The sequence below is a fragment of the Haliaeetus leucocephalus genome, unplaced genomic scaffold (genome assembly GCF_000737465.1).
Source record: "Haliaeetus leucocephalus isolate CR32 unplaced genomic scaffold, Haliaeetus_leucocephalus-4.0 Scaffold495, whole genome shotgun sequence".
Classification (NCBI taxonomy): Eukaryota; Metazoa; Chordata; class Aves; order Accipitriformes; family Accipitridae; genus Haliaeetus; species Haliaeetus leucocephalus.
In genome coordinates, this window is record NW_010972931.1 from 2,318,571 (window position 1) to 2,341,086 (window position 22,516).

The following is a 22,516-nucleotide window of genomic DNA, read 5'->3' on the forward strand; positions in this document are numbered from 1 at the left end:
ATACCCCTCAAAAGCTTAGTTTCACATAGCCCTGTAACTCTGTCATGAGCACTAGAGACCGGCAACAGAGTTGCCGGTGTCCCATGTTGTTATGGGAGCAAGGACATAGTCCAGAATGGACACCCAGATCGTCCAAAGTAATGAACTGAACCCAGCACTACAGAAACCATAATATTATTTCACTAAATCCTTCCAATCAGACTAGGGGAGAACTTCTTTCTTTATCCTAAATGCACAATGAGTACACGCTAGCCAGGCATGTTTACAGGTTTCTCGTTACCGCCAGTAACACTCTCTCAACCTGCTCAGCAGGTTGACTGTACCTCCAACCAGACTCCACCAGTCAAAAAATGGAGCCGGGTTATGTGTACACATTCTGCTTGTATTGAGAGAAGAAAGGGGAACCTTTATTAATGAAATACTGTCTGAAAGTTATGTAATTTGGTAATCCTTGAATGAGTTACTGTAGTTTTATGGTATTCTGGTAATTTATGAATGTACATTTTATGGTATTCTGTGTTCTCATACAGGTGTTTACCATTCATATGGAAGCACTCTCACTAATTGCTCTAGAACTTTACAACAATGATGTGTAACTTTATTCTACACTTGTATGTCTGTAAAGAAAAATACTAAGTTAAAACAAAAAAGCTTTTTTCTTCATGCCAAATTAGTTGTGATGTTATAAATCATGAAGGTATACATCCTGTGCTGAACTGTGAGCTGTGAAAGGTGTTGCTTACTGTTTGAAAGTTATTAGAAAAAACCAAACTTGCCAATGTATGTAGTCATCTTTTGGTTTTTGATGGTACGTGAAAAATCAGTATTTTCTTCTTGTTTCTTTGGCAGTTTCTTCGAGCTTTTACAGACTTCCTTGCATTCATGGTTCTTTTCAACTACATTATTCCTGTATCCATGTATGTCACTGTGGAAATGCAAAAATTTCTTGGTTCTTATTTCCTTACATGGGATGAGGAAATGTTTGATGAGGACACGGGTGAAGGACCACTGGTGAATACTTCTGACCTCAATGAAGAGTTGGGACAGGTAAATTTCATCAAATGATAAGTATTTCAACTGTTTCTACCGTAATTTTTTAATTTTAAAATTGTCACTTCAAATCTTTTGTTTTGCAACTAGTGTGCATTTTCTTTAGTGCTGATTAATTTTAAAAATAAGATTTGAGGTCTTCGATTTTCAGAATAAAAAATTCTGATTTCTCAGCCAGTCAGTGGAAATCAATTCATATTACTGTATTAGTAAAGGATAAATGCTTTAAGAAGTTAATGATTTCTCTCCATTGACTATAGAGGGACGTTATATAAGCATCTGATTTCCTTAGAGTAAAAGTCAGATGGAAAAAAACCCTTTTTTGTCTGGCTAGACTGACACCAAATCTCCAGATACATGTTTCATGCAGTAAAATGATTGACTGTCACTCTCATTTTCCAGAAGAAATTCTATCTTTAGTATTCTGTGTTAAGAAAATTGTCACCTTGACACAGATAAGCATGAATATTTTTTGAGAAAATATTATAATCTCTATGAATTAAAAACATTTTCATAGGTTTTCAAATAAATAAATAAGATGGTGTATTTCCTTGGTTTTGTGCAGCCAAACTAGTAATTAAGCTTTTCGGGGGACATATCTATTTCGATAAAAGGTGGTACCAAATATTTTATTATTATGGGAGACAGTCGGCACTGTCTCCCATGACATCTTCGTAGAGAAACAGATGGATTACGGGCTGGATGAGCAGTGAGGTGGATTGAAAACTGGCTGAACATCCAGGCTTAGAGGGTGTTGGTCAGCAGCACGAAGTCTCGTTGGAGGCCAGTAACTAGTGGTGTACACCAGGGGTCGATACTGGGTCCAGTCCTGATCGTTAGTGATCTGGATGACGAGGCAGGGTGTACCCTGGGGCCACCCAGCTGGAAAGTGGCTTGGCAGAAAAGGACATGGGGGTCCTGCCGGACACCAAGTTGAACGTGAGGCAGCAACGTGCCCTTACGGCAAAGGCGGCGAATGGTGTGTCTGCACGAGCAGAGTGTTGCCGGCATGTCAAGGGAGATGATCCTTCTCTACTCTGCACCGGTGAGGCCACACCTGGAGTACTGTGTCCAGTTCTGGGCTCCCCAGTACAAGAGACATGGGCATTCTGGAGGGAGGTCAGTGAAGGGCCACAAAGATGGCGAAGGGACTGGAGCATCTCTCATGTGAGGACAGGCTGAGAGAGCTGGGACTGTCCGGCCTGGAGAAGGGCAGGTTCAGGGAGGATCTTATCAATGTATATAACTACCTGAAGGGAGGGTGCAAAGAGGATGGAGCCAGGCTTTTTTTGGGGGTGTCCAGTAGCAGGACCAGAGCCAACGGGCACAGCCTGAAACAGGAGGGTCCGTCTGAACATCAGAAAGCACTATTTTACTGTCACGGTGACCGAGCTGCCCAGGCAGACTGTGGAGTCCCCATCCTTAGAGATAACCAAAACCTGTCTGGACGTGGTCCTGGGCAACCAGTTCTTGGTGGCCCTGCTTGAGCAGGGTGGGGGGACAAGATGACCTCCAGAGGTGCCCTCCAACCTAAACCGTTCTGTGATTCTGCTATGAAAAATAACTTACTGCTACTAAATTTGTGTCGTCCCTAGAATGGGACCCTCATAAGTACTTGGCATTACTAGTATCAATCCAATGAACTAAATTTTGCTTCTGCATTTTTTGAAAGATACTATACATTGTATTTCTAATGAAGGCTTTGATTGCAAATCCTGATTTGTGGTTGTAGCAAACACTGTCACACTTTATTCCTTTTTTCATGTAACGGGTATTGATCCCAAAGCAGCACACTGAATGAATAAAAGACCTTTGCTTGATAGCATTTTGTATCTTGTATAAATGTATTACAAAACTGAATGGAGGACTTGAGATGAAAGAAATCAATATAAATCCTGCCCACTTTGAAAAAAGTTGAATACAGGCATTGTGTCCACAGATAACAAACCACTGGAAAATTCGGAAACTTGCCTTTTCAGATTAATGAATATTAGAAAAGTCAGTCTAGGAGGAAAGTTCACATATTTAATAACTTCTCTTATGACTGAGAACAAAAATCTGTTTGTTTGTTTTTTTAATTTTGTTTGATGCCCTTGATAAACTTTGAAGTTTGTTAAACAATCTGACGAATGCTAAATAATTGCCTTACTTCCAGTGCTTAATTCCTAACCTTACATAATGCTCTCAGTTTATCAAATATATGCATGCAATCTGTATACAATACCTATATCCAATATTCAAAATTGAGCTTGTACCCATCTGGCTGTTCTGGTTTATAGTTCAGGTTTTGGTATTGTTTTTGATGTTGTTATCCTTACATGCTGGGGCTCATTGTAGAAGATAAAATTAATGAAAAAGTCAATATTGAGACAAAAGGAATGTTACCAGGGCAATAACAGTGCCCATGTGTATAACTGTATATGACCATTACTCCAGAATCCTCATTTAAACTAACGTAATTGTAGTGGGGAAATGTGATGATACCCTAAAGACCATTCTGACAGTAACCGATCCAAGTCCAAGCATGTACATTAAATAATGATCCCTGGGAAATGGAATTTGTGTGCATTTTGTTGCCATAAATGTCTGTCTTGCAGCAAGAAAGACATTAAAAACCAAAAAGAAGCTTGAGGGAAGACTGAAAGTAGGTTAAACACATTATTTTTATGTTTTATGAGGCAAAAGACAGCTTTCCTGATACTCTTGTATGATAAAATTTTTTGGGTCCCACCTTTAGCACGAAAGATGACTCCAAAGAGAAAATTGTTCTCTTCCTTTTCTGAAAGAGCCTGCATAAGAATGTTTAAAGGAAGTTGTAACCCAGTAATAGTCTTAGTTTTGTTAAGAGACCTTGGAAAATCTCTGTTCATATTCCTGCTGTTTTTAATTTGTGCTCATTTGCAGATTGAGTATGTCTTCACAGATAAAACAGGAACGTTAACTGAGAACAACATGGAATTCGTAGAATGTTGCATTGAAGGGCATGTTTATGTACCACATGTTATCTGCAATGGCCAAATTCTCCACGACTGTACGGGCATTGATATGATTGATTCTTCTCCTGGAGGAAGTGGAAAGGTGTGATGACTCCTTCTAGGTTCTTCTTTTTTTACAATGAAACATAAAAAGTGAACTGTGTTGATGAAGGCAATATTAGAAATATCCTTGAACTTCACTAATCAAAGTAGATAACTGCATGAAACGCATCACAACACAGACATTGTCCTTTCCTAGTTTAGAGTAAGATTTAAGGGCTTAATACAAAGTTTCCCAACCTACTGCAGCTGTAAAACTGAATTAAATAAACTCCCCAAAATACAGAACTTTTTCTGGTTAATAGCTGAAGAAACGTAATAGCTGGTTTCCATTTAACATTAGCTACAGTAGGGAAGACAAGGCAGGAAACTCCTCAAGGGGGAAAATGAGTGCTCAGTGCAAACACTTACTTAGTCATCACTGAGTGAAGATGCAGCCAGAGAATGGTTTATGATCAAATTAAATTACTTTTAAATGTGACTTAATATAGCCACATCTGAAATGTGCTACACACAGCATGTATGTGCTGTGGCTTTCTTGCTGTGTGAAGCAAAGTTGAAAGTTAAGGAGACTTCACATGTCAACTGATGAGCGGGGTGTAAATGGGCAGGATAATCATGGCCAAAGGACAATATATTTAAGTACATCAATACAATCTCCTACTTGGACCATACCAAGCCATCTGAAACTTTATAGAAGTTCTTGGCTCCAGCTGCCACAGTGTCCATGCTCCTTTTATTTTACATAGCTCTGAGAGGTGTTCAAGCTGCGTGAGTAATTGAAATCTGTAAAGCCTGTTAACACTTGTGCTCCAGGTGCTGTGTCCCTCTTTAGGGACTCAGAACTCCTAAAATTGTACCTCGACTAGTATTTAATACAGGTTGTTCAAGTTTAAGCAAAAGTAAAGGAAAAAAAAAACCTTTAGCCACATCTAGGCATTCAGAAGAGGCAAAAGATGCACACTTTTTTGGGGCGTCAGCAGTGTGACTTGCATGGCAATGCTAGTAGCACTGGCAGCTGTTGAGCAGTTGTGTGGTTACCACTGGGAAAGACTGGGCTCCCCCTAAAGGGCAGGTGACCTGTGACACTGCCTTTATCTCATCGTAAATGGTAGTAATCAGTGACATGGAAAACTTTTCTTTCGGAAGGTTAGCAAAGAAATACTTAAGTGATCACACATAATGACAACCATTCCTTTTATTTTTTAGGAGAGAGAGGAACTATTTTTCCGAGCTCTTTGTCTTTGCCACACTGTTCAGGTAAAAGATGATGACAGTGTAGATGGATTGAAGAAAAACCAGCTCTCAAGAAGATCTTGTATATATATTTCATCATCACCTGATGAAGTTGCTTTAGTTGAGGGAATACAGAGGTATGTGTGTAATCAGGTATTACACTTTTTTAATCTAGAGATCTAATCACTGAAGTTCAAAATTGTTTTCAGCACAAAAATCATAATAAGAAACACTAAATCATCTAGAGCTGATGATTTTCTTAACATACAGTCATGATTATTCATATTTATAAATTAAATAAAAACAGTTTGGTTTTTTTGTTGTTTGTTTTTTTCCAGGAGATAAGCTTAGTCTTAAATCCTTATGATATGCTTAAACTGGATAATTACGTAATTGTTGTATTCATTCTCTTGATGTGTGTTTCATCTTACAGACTTGGTTACACCTATCTAAGGCTGAAGGACAATTTTATGGAGATCTTAAATCGGGAAAATAACTTAGAGAAGTGAGTGGTTAAAAATATAACAAAATAGACTGATGAGGAGTTTTTCCTGATGTGTTTAATAAATCATTCTTTCTCTATACATTAATTTTTAATTCAGAAAAGTCAGAAATGGTACATTTTAGTAGAAAAATAAATGATGTGCTAATATTTGTAAGTTCTATATTTTCACTTAGTCTGTTAGTTTGATAGTATATGCAATATGAAATATTAATATAACAACAAAGATGTGGTGTGGGGTTCATGACCTAATTTAATAGTTCCTAATAATTTTCGGGACTGTGGGTATTTTTCCTTTGTTGTATTGTAAATAATATTTTCTTAACAGAAAACGGTATGTACCCCATTTGTTCTTCACAAATAATCCTTATAATTTACTGGAAGGTAATATCTATAGAATAAATTTTTATACCTGGTTCAAAGAAAATTTAAAACAGGTACTGTTTTTTGTCATTTTCCTTTGACATGTAGAATAAATTTTGTAAACCATAATTTGAGTAAAATTTTCGATAACATTTAAGTAGTACAGCTGTTTAATGGGATCTACATACTTTTGAAAATGTTGCCTTACACTTCTGTAGCTGTGTGCTGGTTAAGGATATTGTATATCTGTGTCTTCCTGCATGTGTGCTCTGCTAACTACACAGGGACTCTTGGACACAAATATAGGAACTCTGCTGTTATTTTTCCCCCTTTTAGGGGAACGTGGAGGATTTTTCCTGAAGGTTACTTCAGACTTTTGTGGCTCAACTCCTAAGAACTGGAGTCAATATAATTTGATGATTTATGAAAACACTATAATTATTTAGGAATTTTTTCAAAAATGCATCACAGTTCGTAGACATAGGCCCGATCCAGCTCCTTGTTAGACTCTGTTGTAAATGAACACTGTGGCCTTGCACAGGTTTGAATCCCAGGCTCAAGGACTTGGAACTGAATGATCTAATTAAATAAGCAGATCTATTTTACAAGGAAAATATTAACAGAGGTGAACTGAAGAGATTGGGATTAATGATTGGGATGCTTATGTTTGTGCTGGAAAAAGGGGGGCTCTCTTAAATGAAAGAAAATAAGTAAGAGAGTAAATGATAAAAGTATATAAACTGATGAATTACACAGAAACAGTACAACGGGAGCTTGTGTTCATTTTTCCTCCTAGAAAGGAAAGGAACATGGGAGAAAATCAAATCATAAAATCAATGGTAAATATAAAACCAGTAAAAAGAAATGTTTTTTCACTTGAATAACTTGTCAGTTCACACTTGAGCAAGGTTCATGAAATTGGGTGGGCACTTTTGGGAGATAGGAATATTCAAAATTAGAAAAATATTAAATAATGACTTTTGTGTAAACACCTATGCATTTCAAGTTCTAAGGCTATGCCTAGGTATTATAGGTAGGAATTTACTTTGGCAGCAGTACAGTGCTCTACTGCAAGGTTTCTAGTCTTAAGTAAGTTACATTGACTATGCATCCAAAGAAAATTATAAATATCATGCAGACAAATTCTGGTTTAAGTAATTAGGAGCCGAGGGCCTCTGCTATTTATTATTTGTAACCTGCTGTTTCATTCTGTACTAGTTCCATATTCCATAGTACTCAACATAATTTTCCATGTTAGCAGTCATGTTGTAATTGATAGGCTTGAAGTTGTAATAACTAGTTTAGGGATCTGGAAGAGCTGAGTTGTTTAAAAAATATTCTGTTTCTGTTTCAGGTTTGAATTATTAGAGGTTTTGAGTTTTGATTCTGTGAGACGGCGAATGAGTGTAATTGTTAAATCTTCAACAGGTAGGGCTGTCACATTCTGTTTCTTCTTAGATGTTTAAGCATTAATCACAGTCTGTGTGCCTTTCTTTATAAAAAAGGGGACCAGGTACCAGCATGAGTGCAAATGTTATTAAAAAGTTGAAAGAAATCTTTCTGAAGACTTAGTAATTTGGATCTTTTTTTAAAGAAAGATATATTTGGCCATTTTGAATTCCTTATGCTGTCTCTTTTAGGTGATATATTTCTGTTTTGTAAGGGAGCAGATTCTTCCATATTTCCTAGAGTCAAAGAAGGCAAAATTGACCAAATACGATCCAGAGTTGAACGCAACGCAGTGGTAAGATTCCATTTTATTGATCTGTTCATGTGATATCAGTGTCGAAAAAACCCAAGTGTTCTGATCTCCTGCTTCATCTGGTAACAGATTGTCTTCCCAGGCACCGAGTTTATTGTATGCCAAAGTGCACGCAGGCTGTATGGGTAGCAGTCTGTGTTACTCCCTTGTTTGAGCCTGTCCTCCGTCTCATCTTCCAAATGCCAGTTGTGGTGAGATATGGGTGCATGCACAGCTGTATGTTATACCAGAGGTCATCAATTAGCTTTTTAGTATGGCACTGTGGTGGTTTGAATTAACTTTTGAATGAAAGAAGAGTGAAAAACTTCACAAAAATCTCATCCCTGCTTTCAGACCCCAGTCTTAGCAATTGTGATTTGCCGCCTTTGATTGCTTTAAAGCTCTTAAAAGAGAAAATCCATTAGAGCACAGTGTAGCAACAAATGCATTTCTTATGGGGAAACAGTGCAGTGATCATGCTTATATTTTTACGTGCTAAAAATGAGCTATGAACACCCTGATGACCTTTAAAAAAATTCAGAACTTGGTTTTACCTAAAATATAGTATTTGGAGTTGTAAAATACTGAGTTTTGCTGTGTCCAAAAACATGCAGAACCCATTGCAATGGAGTATGACTGCCAGCCTTATAAATAGGATAAAATTTGCTAGCATCCAGTACTCAAACTGAAAACAAAGTATTACAGGTATGTGAAAAAATACCTACAGTGTTATCTGCTTTTGTTTTGAAGGGAAACTTCAAAAGTCTTTGCCAAAGTGCTTTGCTAAGCTTTACTATGTGAAACAGCTGTCTGATAATTACAACTGAAGGAGGCTAGTGAAACCAAAAGGAGTGTTTGCATATCATATCCATCTAATGCCTGTCAAGAGAGAAATCCACACCAACAGCTATTTTTAGATCCTGGACAATTGGAAATAGGGCTGGCTCCTCCATACAGAAGCTTCTGAAAGAAGATACAGGCAGCCACCTGGCACCTACCTTTATCAATAGCAAGAGTCAGGGAGCTTTTAAATAGTTTCCTTCTTGGGTTGGTAATAAGTAACTATACAAAGACCCGTTGGGTTAAAGTTTATGAAGATTAAGTGCCAATTAAATGTATATGTGAGAGGCAATATATTTGAGGTGGCAAAACTTCCCTTCTGTGTTATAACAGCTTTGTCCTGCCTTACACAGTCTACGTACCCTGTTTCTTACTCATCACACAGTCCAAAAGTCTGATCCCGTCAGAAACACCCACAGCTAAATTCTAGTTTTCACTTGACTGAAATGGCACAGTTGGATTTTCACTTTCAACACTCTGTGATATTTTGTCCCTGTCTCTGCTGCAACACAGCATCAAAATCAGACTCTGCAGAGCTACTATTTATATTATTGTTATTTATTCTGACTCATCCTGCCTAATTATACACATGGTGAAGGAAACCTTTACCTTGACTCTCCTTTCCCTGGTAATCTTATACATCCAGTTGGGTTACTGAGCTGTTTCTCTTCTGGAGGATTGAGGTTTGTCCCTCAGGTTGTAGCTGCTTCCAGGGCAGCACAGAATCAAGCTGACCCACATTCTAGTCTATACTGTACTTTGCTAGTCCATACTATACTCACTTCTATAGTGAAGTGGGTAGTGTGACTCTTCACGTTAATAGTAAGATCATTCCAATTTTTCAAATATTCCAGCGTAAACACCAGCAAGAAGTCTAAGAAGAGTTTTCCAAGAGAAATTTTGTTTCTTCTGATTGCATTCTTTAGGAGGGACTGCGAACGTTGTGTGTTGCATATAAAAAGCTCACAGCAGAAGAATATAGCAATGCGCAGAAGCTGCTTCAGAACGCAAAGTTGGCCCTCCAGGACCGGGAAAAGAAACTGGCAGAAGTGTATGAGAAGATAGAAAGAGATTTTATTTTACTTGGTGCTACAGCTGTTGAAGATCGGTTAGTACGTTTCTTATGTTTAGTGAAGTTACCAAAGTAGTTGGAGACTCTCTTGTATCTTTTATTCTGGATTAGAGATTTATTTGAAAAAAACTGTATTTGAATCAATTCCATACCCTTAGCTTACTGAAGTTACACATGGTAACTTTATAATTTAGTAAGCTAGTAACAATAGTTAAGTGTGCAAAAATCAGTATATTCAAGCCATTTACATGCAGTTTATGTAATACCTTATGGAACAAATTGTAGGAAAAAGTTTTGGAGGAAAGAACTACAAAAAGGGTATTGAGTAAATGAAGGAAGAATCTTTAGGTCTTAAAATTCAAAAACTGTCTGTTTAAACTGGGAGGTAACTTTAACTCAGCAGTACTTCACTGTTTGATGTCATTAGCTGAAAGCACTGAGAATGTTTTAACTGAAGTACTTGTCTGGGGAATGAAGCATCTTGTCTTTTAGGCTATATAAATGGAAGGTGAGCCTTTGAGCACTTTGAAAGTGTCAAAACTAATTATTTATAATGTACTACTCCCATAAACATTTTTAGATTCACACCTTGAGGAAAATTCTTAGATCTGATAACTTTTATTGAAATTTTTTATCTGGTTATGGAAACCTTTCAGTAAGGACCTCTCAAGCAATCTATCAATGTATGTTGTCAATTGACTTCCACAGACTACAAGAAAAGGCTGCTGACACTATTGAAGCACTCCAGAAAGCTGGAATTAAAGTTTGGGTTCTGACGGGAGACAAAATGGAGACTGCTGCAGCTACTTGCTATGCTTGCAAACTCTTCCGGAGAAATACACAAATACTTGAGCTAACCACAAAGAAAATTGAGGAACAGAGTTTACACGATGTGCTTTTTGACCTAAGCAAAACTGTCCTAAGACACAATGGCAGCTTAACCAGGGATACTTTCTCAGGGTAAGGAAAAAGTTGAATTTTCAAGCCAGGAATGGTCTTCTCTGCATTTCATAAACAGTTAAATGATTGATTGATTACCTTAAGAGCAGCAACATACTATGTTTCAGTTTCTGTTGTTCAAGTGTGAATTACTGTAAGGCAATTAAGTATGTTTGTTCCATATAAGTTTAAATTTTCACAGTCATGGTTCTTTATCTCATTTCTGGTACTGCTTTAGCTGTTAAAAGAAAAAACCACAGCTGACATTGTAGTTCTATATTTTTCCACTGCAAAAATATTTATTCTTGGAAAAATGATTGTCAAGCAAAATACTGTTTCTAATTTTCAAAAAGAAAACAGATATGATATATTCCTGTAATCAGAGTTAGTACGTGATGTGACTTTCTTGATAAGACTAAGGCCACAGAGAGCAACTATATATGGCCCTTTTTCTAGGGAAGATTGTGCTACATTTACAGACAGGTGACAGGCAACAGTGTACCACCAAATCTTCTGGTGTGTGTAAAAATACTTAAAGTACCCTAAATTATGAAGAAATCATTGACTTCTGTGTATTTGCAATATGCATAGAAGGATAGGTATCACGTGTACAGAAGTGAAACATAACATGGAATAAGATAGAAAATGGCATTAAAAAGCAAAAAACTGGTAAAATGTATATTATGCTTCATACGGGTAGTAAATTAGGCTACTTATTTGAAGCTTCATAGCTGGTACACATTACTTGCTCTTTTTTCCACTGTAAAAACCCAAGGATTGGATTCTAAATATCTTTATCATCTTAAGATGTTAAAAAAGTTACTAGTCTTCTGGACATAATGGTGCATATTTGATTTGTTTTTCTTTTTAATATGGAACCAGCTAGCAAGTACATTTTATATGCTTTTATAATAAGTTTGCAGTACAGGAACAACAAGCTAACAAGCATTTGTCATATTATTTTAGCAGAGAGTTTCTATAATTTTTAGCCTTACAGCTTGAAACTCTGGGCCAGAGCATTTTTTGTAGCTCTTCTTACACTCTAAGCCCCATTGGTCTAATCAAGAACACTTGTATATTCAGTTAAATAAATCATATTTCTCTGTTCTCTGTACCACATTTAGCTTAAGTCCCACAGGTCTTACAGGGTATGTTTAAACATGTTTCTTTAACTTTTTGTGCAATGCCAATTTTCTAGACATTGAGACTCATTAGAATTTTTTGTCTTTGGCTCCAGAGTTGGAGAATGTGCTAAGATAGTAATAGCAGTATTCTGCCTGGATGTTCAAATTCAGGCTGAAAATCTTTCACTATAATATGTCAAACATGCAGTACATTGCCTGAACGTTGTACATTTTTGGTTGATATCATTGTATACTAATGGTGTTGCCCTATTTGTGCCAATGGTAACAAAGTGCTGAAAATATCTGTGAACTAAATACTAAATATGGTTTATGGTACTTTATTTGTCAAATATAGCTTGTGTTCTAATAGTGAAGATGGAGGGAAGTGCTTAAAATACATTAATATTAGTAAATACCATGTTTTCCTCACAACCATGGGTCCTGGTGAAACCATGTTTGTTGAAAACCCACGCCCAGTAGTATAACCTTGAAACACTGAAACTAAAGCACAAATAAACCGCAACGTATGTTTAACCAACACTCACTGCTGAGCTGGAGCCTGAGGCTGCTGTGTAATTCAGGCAAATAAATGCAAGGGTGCTCTGAAATAACTAGTTTGGATGCCACGGCAAACCGCTCTTGCAGCGCGGACCATCTTCCCCCATGGCTCGCCATGTGTTACTCTGGTAAAGTGTGCTTCATGTGACCACGGTTACACTTCTAGCAATGCCCAGATTATTACAGGATACCCATCATAGATTAATATATAAAACAATATATTGTAATATTATAGATAACACATATAATTATTATATTTTAATATTATAATTACAGGTATGCCTGTATTGGACTTAGCCGCCACGCTAAACGCAAAGTATACATACTGTAAATGTAGACAGTAGCCTTATCTCTCTGGGCCAACAAGTCTCTTTTAGGCATTTCCTTCAAAGCATGATTTACTTCTTTACATGTAGACCCTTGGAAAAAAAAGATTATTTTCCTCATCGAAGTACATTTCAGAGTACCAAAGGCTTTTCCCTGTAACTTTTTTCCTCTATATTATGGGATGTGCCACAAAATTAACTTTATTCCTGCAACACAGTTTACCTCACTGCAGTTCTTGGAGCCCTTTCAAACCACACTGAAAGGTCATTAATTATACACTCATACTCACTGGTGAAGTCATTGAGGTATCAGATTTCTGTCTTAGAAATGGTGAAGCACTGAATATTTTTAACATAATCTAAAATTTCAAAATGTCATAAATAGCAGTCCTATACAAGGAATTTCCTTTAGAAGTATATTAATTTTGCAGTATTCCATACTCATCATCTTTTCATTAATTAATTCTCACAAAAGAACTATTGCCAGATTTAAAGTATGTCTGAGAATTTTACAGTGACTCTTAGTTTATATTTTATCCCTGAACAGACTTTCAACTGATATGCAAGATTATGGTTTAATTATTGATGGAGCAGCATTATCATTAATAATGAAACCAAGACAAGATGGGAGCTCTGCTAACTACAGAGAGCTCTTTCTTGAAATTTGCAGGAACTGCAGTGCAGTGTTATGCTGTCGAATGGCACCTCTGCAAAAAGCACAGGTTTGTATTTCATTTCATAATTGCTTGTTAGCTGTGCACATATGTAAATATTGAAAGTTAATACTCTGTATGACTATCATAATAACTTAAAATGTTACCATTCACTTTTGTATCTTTGTATCCACTAAAATGTAAAAAGCAAAAAAAAAAAGGGAGAGGGGAGAATTTCTACTGGCAAGCAATTTAGATAATGGTATGCTGAAATGGCACCCAGCTGTGCACCTGAATTTGATTTATGTATATATTGTGCAAATTTTATGGTTGGTACATACTGATAAATGAATATATTTAATGAACTGAACTAATTGCTTCCTTTTTAACCTAACAAGCTTTGAATAGTCTACTATCTGTTGATCCTACAAGAACCTGCATTATTTATTACTGTAGAGTGATATTTCTTCTCTATTTTTAACGCAAGTGGGAAGCCAAGAAAGAAGAATCCAGACAGAAAAATGTGTGCATTATCATGTTTAAGTACTTCTTGACTGTTTTATACTAGTTTGTATCAAGTAAAAACATATCCTTTCATTACTGAAACATCTAAATATAGCTGAGGAACTTTTCAAGGAAACAAACATTGGAACATACACTTCTTTTTTCCTTTCAAACTGTCATGTCTTTTCCTCAGTGCTCAGGTACAGCATATGTAGCCCTTATTAATTTTAACAAATGTATTTAGCCAGCGGTTTTAACTGTCTGGAAGTTTTTAGTTACAGCTGACTTGGTACCAAATTTACAGAGGTGTTCATTTATAATGGACAGATTTGAAGTCAAATTTTTGGACAGTTTCTATGGCACTAGTGTTTAAACCTATACAGAGTCCTATTATCTTAAATAGTATGAAAAAAATTCAGCACAGTTAAGAAAGCAGAATCTTTCAGTCTTTAGTTTCAGGATTTCTTTGAAATTGTACTCTTTGTCTCTGGAACCCTTTTAATTTATTAATGCACTTACACAGCATTAAGCAATCTCAACATCATCCTTTCTTCTGCTTTTCCTTCCTTCTGTCCATCTCTCTCAAAATAGTTTGGAAGTATTTGAAAAGTGTTATTTTATATTTGGAACAAATACTTTTAGTATGAAGAAACTGCTGTGATCTTTATGTATCATAGTTGCATTGGGTAATACTGGTTTTTTGTCCCTTCACAGAATTTCTTATATAACTGCGTTAGTCTTTTTTAATTAATCGTACACTCATGCAAAATAAGCAAACCATTACAGAGAAGAGTTTTTTAACACTATTTTTTTCCAGATTGTAAAATTGATTAAGTTATCAAAGGAGCATCCTATCACATTAGCAATTGGTGATGGAGCAAATGATGTCAGTATGATTCTAGAAGCACATGTTGGTATAGGTAAGTGTGCTTTTTAGAATATTAATTCAAGTGAAATGACAAGAAACATTTACTTCTTAAAAACAGGCAGTCTCAAAGAATCAGGTTATACTTTTTATAGACAACTTCTAGTGAATTTACCCTGGAAATTTTGAGATACAGCGGTGATCTCTTATTAGATCAATGTTATAGCATTATTATATATTTTTTCAAATAATTGTATCTTTGAAATAGTTCTTCAGTTATTAAACAGCTTCATCACTTTTTTTTAAAGGAATCATTGGCAAAGAAGGTCGTCAAGCAGCAAGAAACAGTGACTATGCAATACCTAAATTTAAACATTTGAAAAAAATGTTGCTTGTTCATGGGCATTTTTATTATGTTAGGATATCTGAACTTGTGCAATACTTCTTTTATAAGGTAGGAGAATGCTTATTCTAATTACATAAATCTCAAGAACTTAACATGGTAATATCTAACTATAGTTAGCATAGTCAATGGTATAAAAAAGCAATAATTCCATAAAGAGATTTTGTTGAGTGCCAGATGTAAAGCTGAAATGGGATTATTGTTTTTATCCAGGCCATGAAGTGAAATAGCTTTTATATAGATATGTTCTGTAATCTATGGTATGTTTAAAAGCAAAATCTGCCTTGTCTTTTTTTTTTTTCTTGTCTTATATCTCATCACAGACCGTTCTACTTATTTTCAGTACCTTCTGGGTTCTCTCTACAGTGGCCTGTTACATCAAGTTGGAAATAGTATTTGAGAAGTTAGCATAACTTAATTCACATTAGTTTCTAAATTCATTAGGATAGTGTAGATGGAGAAAGTTTATAATGTGCATCCCCCTGTTTAGATGATTTTGTTATGTCTATATGTTGGGATCCAAAGTTCTTTCAGTAAGCAAGGGAAGATTATAGAAAGGAACCTTCAGAAGATAATTCAAGTCTCAGTGGTTGACTATATTCATAATTAGAAGAGGATGAAGTTTGGGGTCACAGCTAAAAACATCTTGAAGTTACTTTGCTGGGAACCATGCTAACCAAAGTATCCATGCTTGCTTATCGCAGTTCGTGTCCTGTTGTGGATTGTACCTAATTTGCCTTGCCTTAACTGATCTGTACTCCTGGATCGCAAAATTCATTGCCCTTGAATTTTGCAACTATAGCCTTATAAGTTTGCTTTCAAAATATTTTCAGTATTTTTCTTAACAGTGCTACTGTAAGATGAGAATGTTTATGTTTAATGTATGTAGCTCTTTCTCCTGTTCCTGCAATGTTTACTATGACTAGTGTTGTAAAACTGATTATACGTAGCTTTAGTGTTGTACAGCATATGAATTAGAGCTTGTATTTCACTTGACAACTGTGTCACTTTGTCTTTCAGAATGTCTGCTTCATTTTTCCTCAGTTTTTATATCAGTTCTTCTGTGGGTTTTCACAACAGGTTAGTTGTTCTTTTTTCCTCACTGCAAGGTTTTCTCTTTGGCATTGTTGTGGTTTAATCCCAGCTGGCAGCTACGCACCACGCAGCTGCTTGCTCACTCCTCCCCACCCAGTGGGACGGGGGAGAGAGTTGGGAAAAAAAAGCCAACTCATGGGTTGAGATAAAGCCAGTTTAATGGGACAGTAAGGAAGAAAACAATGGTGACGATCATGATAATAATAATAATATGACAATGATAATAAAAGGATTAGAATATACAAAACGAGTGATGCACAATGCAGTTGCTCATCACTCGCTGACTGATGCCCAGTTAGTTCCCAAGCAACGATCCCCCCTGGCCAACTCCCCCCAGTTTATATACTGGGCATGACGTCACACAGTATGGAATACCCCTTTGGCCAGTTTGGGTCAGCTGTCCTAGCTGTGTCCCCTCCCAACTCCCTGTGCCCCTCCAGCCTTCTCGCTGGCTGGGCATCAGAAGCTGAAAAATCCTTGACTTGGTCTAAACATTACTGAGCAACAACTGAAAACATCAGTGTGTTATCAACATCATTCTCATACTAAATCTGAAACATAACACTATACCAGCTACTAGAAAGAAAATTAATTCTATCCCAGCCAAAATCAGGACAGGCATTTTTTGTAAAAAATGGATCCTTTAACACTGTGCCTGTTCAGCTGAGAAAATTTCTAGGTTAGTTTACACATTGTAAAAAGAGCATCACTTTTTGGTTCATATGGTTTTCAGTGGCAACTGCAGTTAAGTTACAGAAAGCAATTTTGTGAATTATCATAAAAGCAATGTTATTTCAAAGTCAAAGAATACAGGAAACCAAAATTTGGAAATGGCAATGCAAAGTGAAATGTCTGTGGGAAATGTGGAGTCTGTTACGTTTAAGCTTATTGCATGTGGACAGAGGCAATCTTGAAAGATAAGTAATTGAACTAGTTATTCATTTTTAGAATTTGGAATGAAAATGGAAGAATAAACTAGTTTTCTCCGGCATGTACAGTATGAATTGCAAACTTCAGACAAATAGTGGCATTCAGTTAGTTGAAAAGAAAAAATAAACACAGAAAGATAGAGGAAAAGTGAGCTGCTGCTTGCCAGAAAAGTGCCATCATTCAGGAGATGATCCAGTATTCTCCTTTCTAAAATTTTGTTTATTTACTTCTCACCCTTGCTGTCATCTAATTTGTGCAGAAAAAATCTGCCTCTTCTTTCTTCTGAATGAGGGAGCAAAAACCAAAGGAATGTTTTCAGGATTAAATTGGACAAGAGGAGGATTTAATTGGGAGAAAATAGTACTGTTGCTTTGAATTTGTGGAATGTCTCAAAAGAAAGCTCCAGGAGGAGTAAAAATGACAGAACTATATTTTTCATCTGTTTTGCTTTTAATTTCAAATGATCACTAAAAACTTTGTAGGTTTTTGTCAAGCATTATTAGGATTTAGATATGAAAGCATGTGTTGATGAAAATTTAGTTTAATTTCCTGTTCTTTTAAGTGCTAAATGTAGCTCTGAATCAGAAAGGGGGGTTTGCCAGCAATTTTTACGGCATAAATGATCACCAAATAGGTTTTGGGAAATAACTCTTTATGGGGCAGTGTGGTAAGTTTGAGGGCTAGTTACAGTGATGATACATACATGGAAGAGTAGTTGTAGTTCAGCGGGAAGAAGAATCAAAGACATGTTGGGGTGTTTCTTTGTACAGCTTGTTGCAGTCACCTACGGCTGAAGAACCTCTGGAGCACTCGCCCTTCCTCCCTGCATGTCTCCATGTTATATAGACGTGGAGGAGATAAAAGGGGGGTGGATGTGCCAGTGAGGAATTTCTGCTTCTACAGGAATCTGCTGTTGCTCAGTTTGGGTAGTTTGGAGTTGCTCTTACAGTTGAAACAATAGGAGGGGCCGGTATGTGGACCAGACTATTAAATCAATATTTTAGTTGATCTTTTGTCCTCCAGATGAATGGGGTACAAGTGCAGAGTTGTGTCTTATATCGGTTAGCAGCTGTTCAAGGATATTTGCCTCCATTGTGAAGGGAAATAGTTTTGTTTTTTCTGAAGAAGTTGACTCATTTGTTGTAAATCAAGTGTCATGCAGTGGATCATGTTTCAAAATGAAAACTAGCTGATTTAATTCTTTTCCATCTACAGACTTTATACGATACTGCGTATCTAACACTGTACAATATCAGCTTCACTTCCCTTCCTATCCTCTTGTACGGTCTAATGGAACAACATGTCAGTGCAGACACACTCAAGAGAGAGCCTTCCCTATACAGGTAAAATTAATACATTATGCCCCAAAGTTCAATTGTGGGATCTATCTCTGTTATAACCAAAATCCTCAGGATTTCTGTACAAGGTTGCAGTAGAACATCACATACACTGCAACAGAAGGGTTGAAGACCACATGCGCAGTCTATAACTACAATAGATACATGTGTATTTTTGCATGTATATTTACATATTGCAGTCCACACCATTCATTTGCTACATTAGTGAGCAAGAGCAAAATAGAAATTACTGTTCTACAAATCTAAATACGATTTATTTTAGTACTCTGTTTTCTCCAGCCGTGGGGAACAGAAGTATTCTAAAAAGAGAAAACATACTGTTTCTTCTATATACATGTTTTATTCTGCAAGAAAAGAGGACTAAGTGGTAGAGCGTTGTATCATAGGATGTATTCTGTGTGGTATCCAACATTGTCCTCTGCGTATTGTTGACTCACTTCTGTACATTTAAATTGTGACTGGTTTAGATTCTTAGCCACTTGAAATGCAGTTCTTGCCAATTAACTGCATGTGGCCATCTAAATTAGGAACAGTGCCCAGTTTTGATTCTTGTAGCTGCAAAACTAGTATGTTTTAGAGAGTGGTAGCAGTAGATAATCCAAGGGAAAACATTTTTTTGAGAGTAATATTAGATGCCCAAAGGTTAATCAATGCAATGATATGTTTTTACCTCTGAAATTGAAAAGGAATACAAGATATTACTGTTGAAACTCAGCCTCGACAGCCCCCGTTTTTTTTTCTTTTCTATATTATAAATGTTTTTGGTTTAGAAATGGTCATTCAAAAGATCTTTTTGGTTTTTGAAAGATAGCAGAGGTTATTTGCCCAAAAATATTTGGGTTTTGATATGTAACAGAGTCTATCGCTAAGCTGCTTTGGGCAAGAGTGCAGTTATTCTGGGCCAGATGAGGCTATTGTTAGCCACATATGGTTTTGCACTGTATATTGGTAATCTGCAGGGAGAAATGACTTCATATGGTCATCAGACAGTCTTAAAGTCCATATGGTAAAAGTATTCGTTGGTAGTAAATGTTTCTGTAGTTCAGGGTTTTCATTTAACTGTGTTCTGATTTATTCTGATGTGGCTTATGCTATACGCCAAGTTGATATATATTCTTTCTGTGGGCAAGAACTAAAGTTGTAATATTTAAATTTTTCTGTAATAAGAAAATGTATGCTAGTGAACAGTTCTATTGTTGACCAATCCCTGTATTTTTTGTGGGAAAGCATTCAAGAAATCCAATTTGACCTGAAGCATCAACTCAACTGCAAAATCCTTGTTTCGCATGTTCCACATAAAATGAATATTTTGCTTTGTTACAATATTCTGTATAAAAGTGCCCCATGGGAAATAAAGCAAAGTCTCCAGAGACCTCTAGTGTTTCCATTTAAAATCTACAGTGGATCATCACATGCGCAGCAAATACTGGAAAACAGATACCTTCTGTAAAAAGATTGAAAAGTAAATGGGTGCAGCACAGGGGAATTTACCATACAGTTGAAGTAAGCAGAATTACAGGCAGCAGTTAAAAGGATTTAGTAAAAATTACATTAAAAAAAAAGAAAGAGGAGACGTTCAGGAAGGATTTGGATGTGAAATGGTAGACAGTTGTCTTGTGGAAATGTAGTGGTTATACATGTAATCTCTTAATTGTTTTTCATTCAAAAAACCCAGTATGAGTGACATCATTTTTCTAGGATTTTTGAACATGCAGATAATGAATGTGTGTATCTTATTTTACACAGAGATGTTGCCAAGAATGCTTTGCTGCGCTGGCGTGCATTTATTTATTGGACATTCCTAGGAGTGTTTGATGCTGTGGTATTTTTCTTTGGTGCCTATTTCTTGTTTGACAACACAGTTGTGACCAGCAATGGACAGGTTAGTGTTGGATTTGATCAGTCAATCAGAAGTAATTTTTTTAATGTCGATTGTGCTATGAACGTAGTTTTAATTGTTTTCTTCAAGATTTCCAGCACAGCTGATAACTGTTTTATGAGTTATGGTGAGATAGATGGGTTATCTGTTTAGCAAAGTCCAAACTATGCAATAGGAATTCTGTGTATCTGTAGAGGCACAGGGCTAGATACAACTTAGGAGAAATATACATAGTAAATTCCGAGTATTCCTTCAGAATTTACATAGTAACTTTTCTGTTTCGTGCTTAACATGCATCTGATGAATATCTGATTAACATATCAAAGGACTTTTGGTAGAGTAGTTATGAATGATGATAAGAGATTAAATATAACAAGCTTTTTAATATTTTAATTATTTTTGACATATGGCAGCTTAAAATAATCTATCTCTACTTGCTTTGCAGTCACATGAATGCAAATTCTAAGACTTTTGCATTTTATTTATTTTACCCATTGATATTTTGGTCTATTTTATTTGTGTGCTTTTTTTCTTTTTGCTACTTGCTTCTCTTCCTATCCTCAGCTAATGACAACCAGCACTCACATGGTAAGACTATTGTGGATTTGTCGTGATATCCATTTCATCTTTCACTGTTCTTTAATTAAACTGTTAAAGAGCAGTTAAATATTTCCTGTAATTATTTCAAAATATCACTTAAACCTATAGATAGAAATGTTCTTTATTGCTACTTTATAACTACTTAAAATATAAAGAACTTATATAGACTATAAGGTATGTGAGGTGTGGTAAAGAGCCATGAACTTTAAAAACTAAGTAGGCTTTTGGCTTCCTTGCATTTTGTTATTTTGTTCTATGCTTTTTTGTAACCTAAATTTTGTTGCTGACTCTCTCTCTGCTGTAGAAAATTTATTACAGTTTATGCTACAAAGTGCTTGAATGGCTTTAGAAAAGACCCTCAAAATGAGAGAGAAAATAAACTGCACAATTTTGTTGCCTATATGTAACGTACATGTTTGCTAGGAATGCAATATTCAAATATCATTAAATACCATCTTTGTGACATTTATCAGGGAAATGAACTTCTAGTGTGTGAGGGAACGCTTTGTTAGAAAGAGCTTTTCTAAGGATAGAATGAATTTCCATTAGACATAACTGCACACTGCAGCACTTCTCCTGGTACTATTATGCTCTGTTAGATGTTCAAAATTCTGCATCAGCTTATATTTATAGTCCTGAAAATTAGACTTCTCATACCTGTACACATTTTGCAAATGGTTGGTATTGCAGATATTCTGACTGGGTTCCTTTTTGAAATTTTAGTCTACTGCTGTTGCACACCTTCAAATTCTTCTTGATAAAGCTCTAAAGCCAGACTAGTGCCTAATCTCCAAATTTTGAATATTTATATCTACAACTACATATCCATGTTAATATTTGATGATAAAATGTGTGGTCTGATGAGACATTCTGACTGCTGAGTGTCAGAGTGGATTAGAAAATTCATCCTTAGCCAGCAGGCATGCTTGTGTGTATGTATCAAACTTACAGATACTGAGTTGCAGTTTTAGATTTAAAGGCTTGAAAATGTTAGTGTTCAGGAATACATGTGTGAGTTCCATACATACATGAATGCTAGTTGGTGTTGATGGTTGTTTCCAAGTATTTAAATTATGCTCACCTCTGGAAAAACTCAGTGGAAGATTTGAAGATTTGAAAGGTTTACCACAACAGTATGTTATTACAGAACAGGGAGAAGGTAGAAAGCAGGAAAGGGGATAAAAGGGCTGAAGGTAACAGTAATACCATAAATGATATAAGATGATTCAAATTAGGTTCCGAATTGTTAAAATGGGTGTTGAAGCAAAAGTTTTGAATTCTTCTTTCCTTCCAGAAATGAACAAATCACCATTGTTGCAAAACTAGTAAAAAGTGAAGAAAGTCAATGTCTTTCACTTAGATTGATGTCTGTGTCAGACTAAGATTTACATACCATTAAGCTTGCTTCCAAATGTAATCCCCCCCCCCCCCCCCCGCTTTTTT

The 22,516-nt window shown here is 36.1% G+C and overlaps 1 protein-coding gene across 1 annotated transcript in view; it reads left to right on the forward strand.

Annotated features, from left to right (window-relative positions):
• ATP11A (ATPase, class VI, type 11A) overlaps window positions 1-22,516 on the forward strand; it is a 128,006-nt gene that overhangs the window by 90,301 nt on the left and 15,189 nt on the right. The window contains exons 12-25 of the mRNA XM_010575632.1: window positions 850-1,047; window positions 3,955-4,128; window positions 5,295-5,458; window positions 5,755-5,826; window positions 7,541-7,614; window positions 7,827-7,930; window positions 9,694-9,875; window positions 10,548-10,799; window positions 13,334-13,508; window positions 14,761-14,863; window positions 15,117-15,262; window positions 16,232-16,291; window positions 18,452-18,579; window positions 20,341-20,476. Of these exons, the coding sequence (XP_010573934.1) occupies window positions 850-1,047; window positions 3,955-4,128; window positions 5,295-5,458; window positions 5,755-5,826; window positions 7,541-7,614; window positions 7,827-7,930; window positions 9,694-9,875; window positions 10,548-10,799; window positions 13,334-13,508; window positions 14,761-14,863; window positions 15,117-15,262; window positions 16,232-16,291; window positions 18,452-18,579; window positions 20,341-20,476 (1,968 nt within the window). The remainder of the gene's footprint in view (window positions 1-849; window positions 1,048-3,954; window positions 4,129-5,294; window positions 5,459-5,754; window positions 5,827-7,540; window positions 7,615-7,826; window positions 7,931-9,693; window positions 9,876-10,547; window positions 10,800-13,333; window positions 13,509-14,760; window positions 14,864-15,116; window positions 15,263-16,231; window positions 16,292-18,451; window positions 18,580-20,340; window positions 20,477-22,516) is intronic.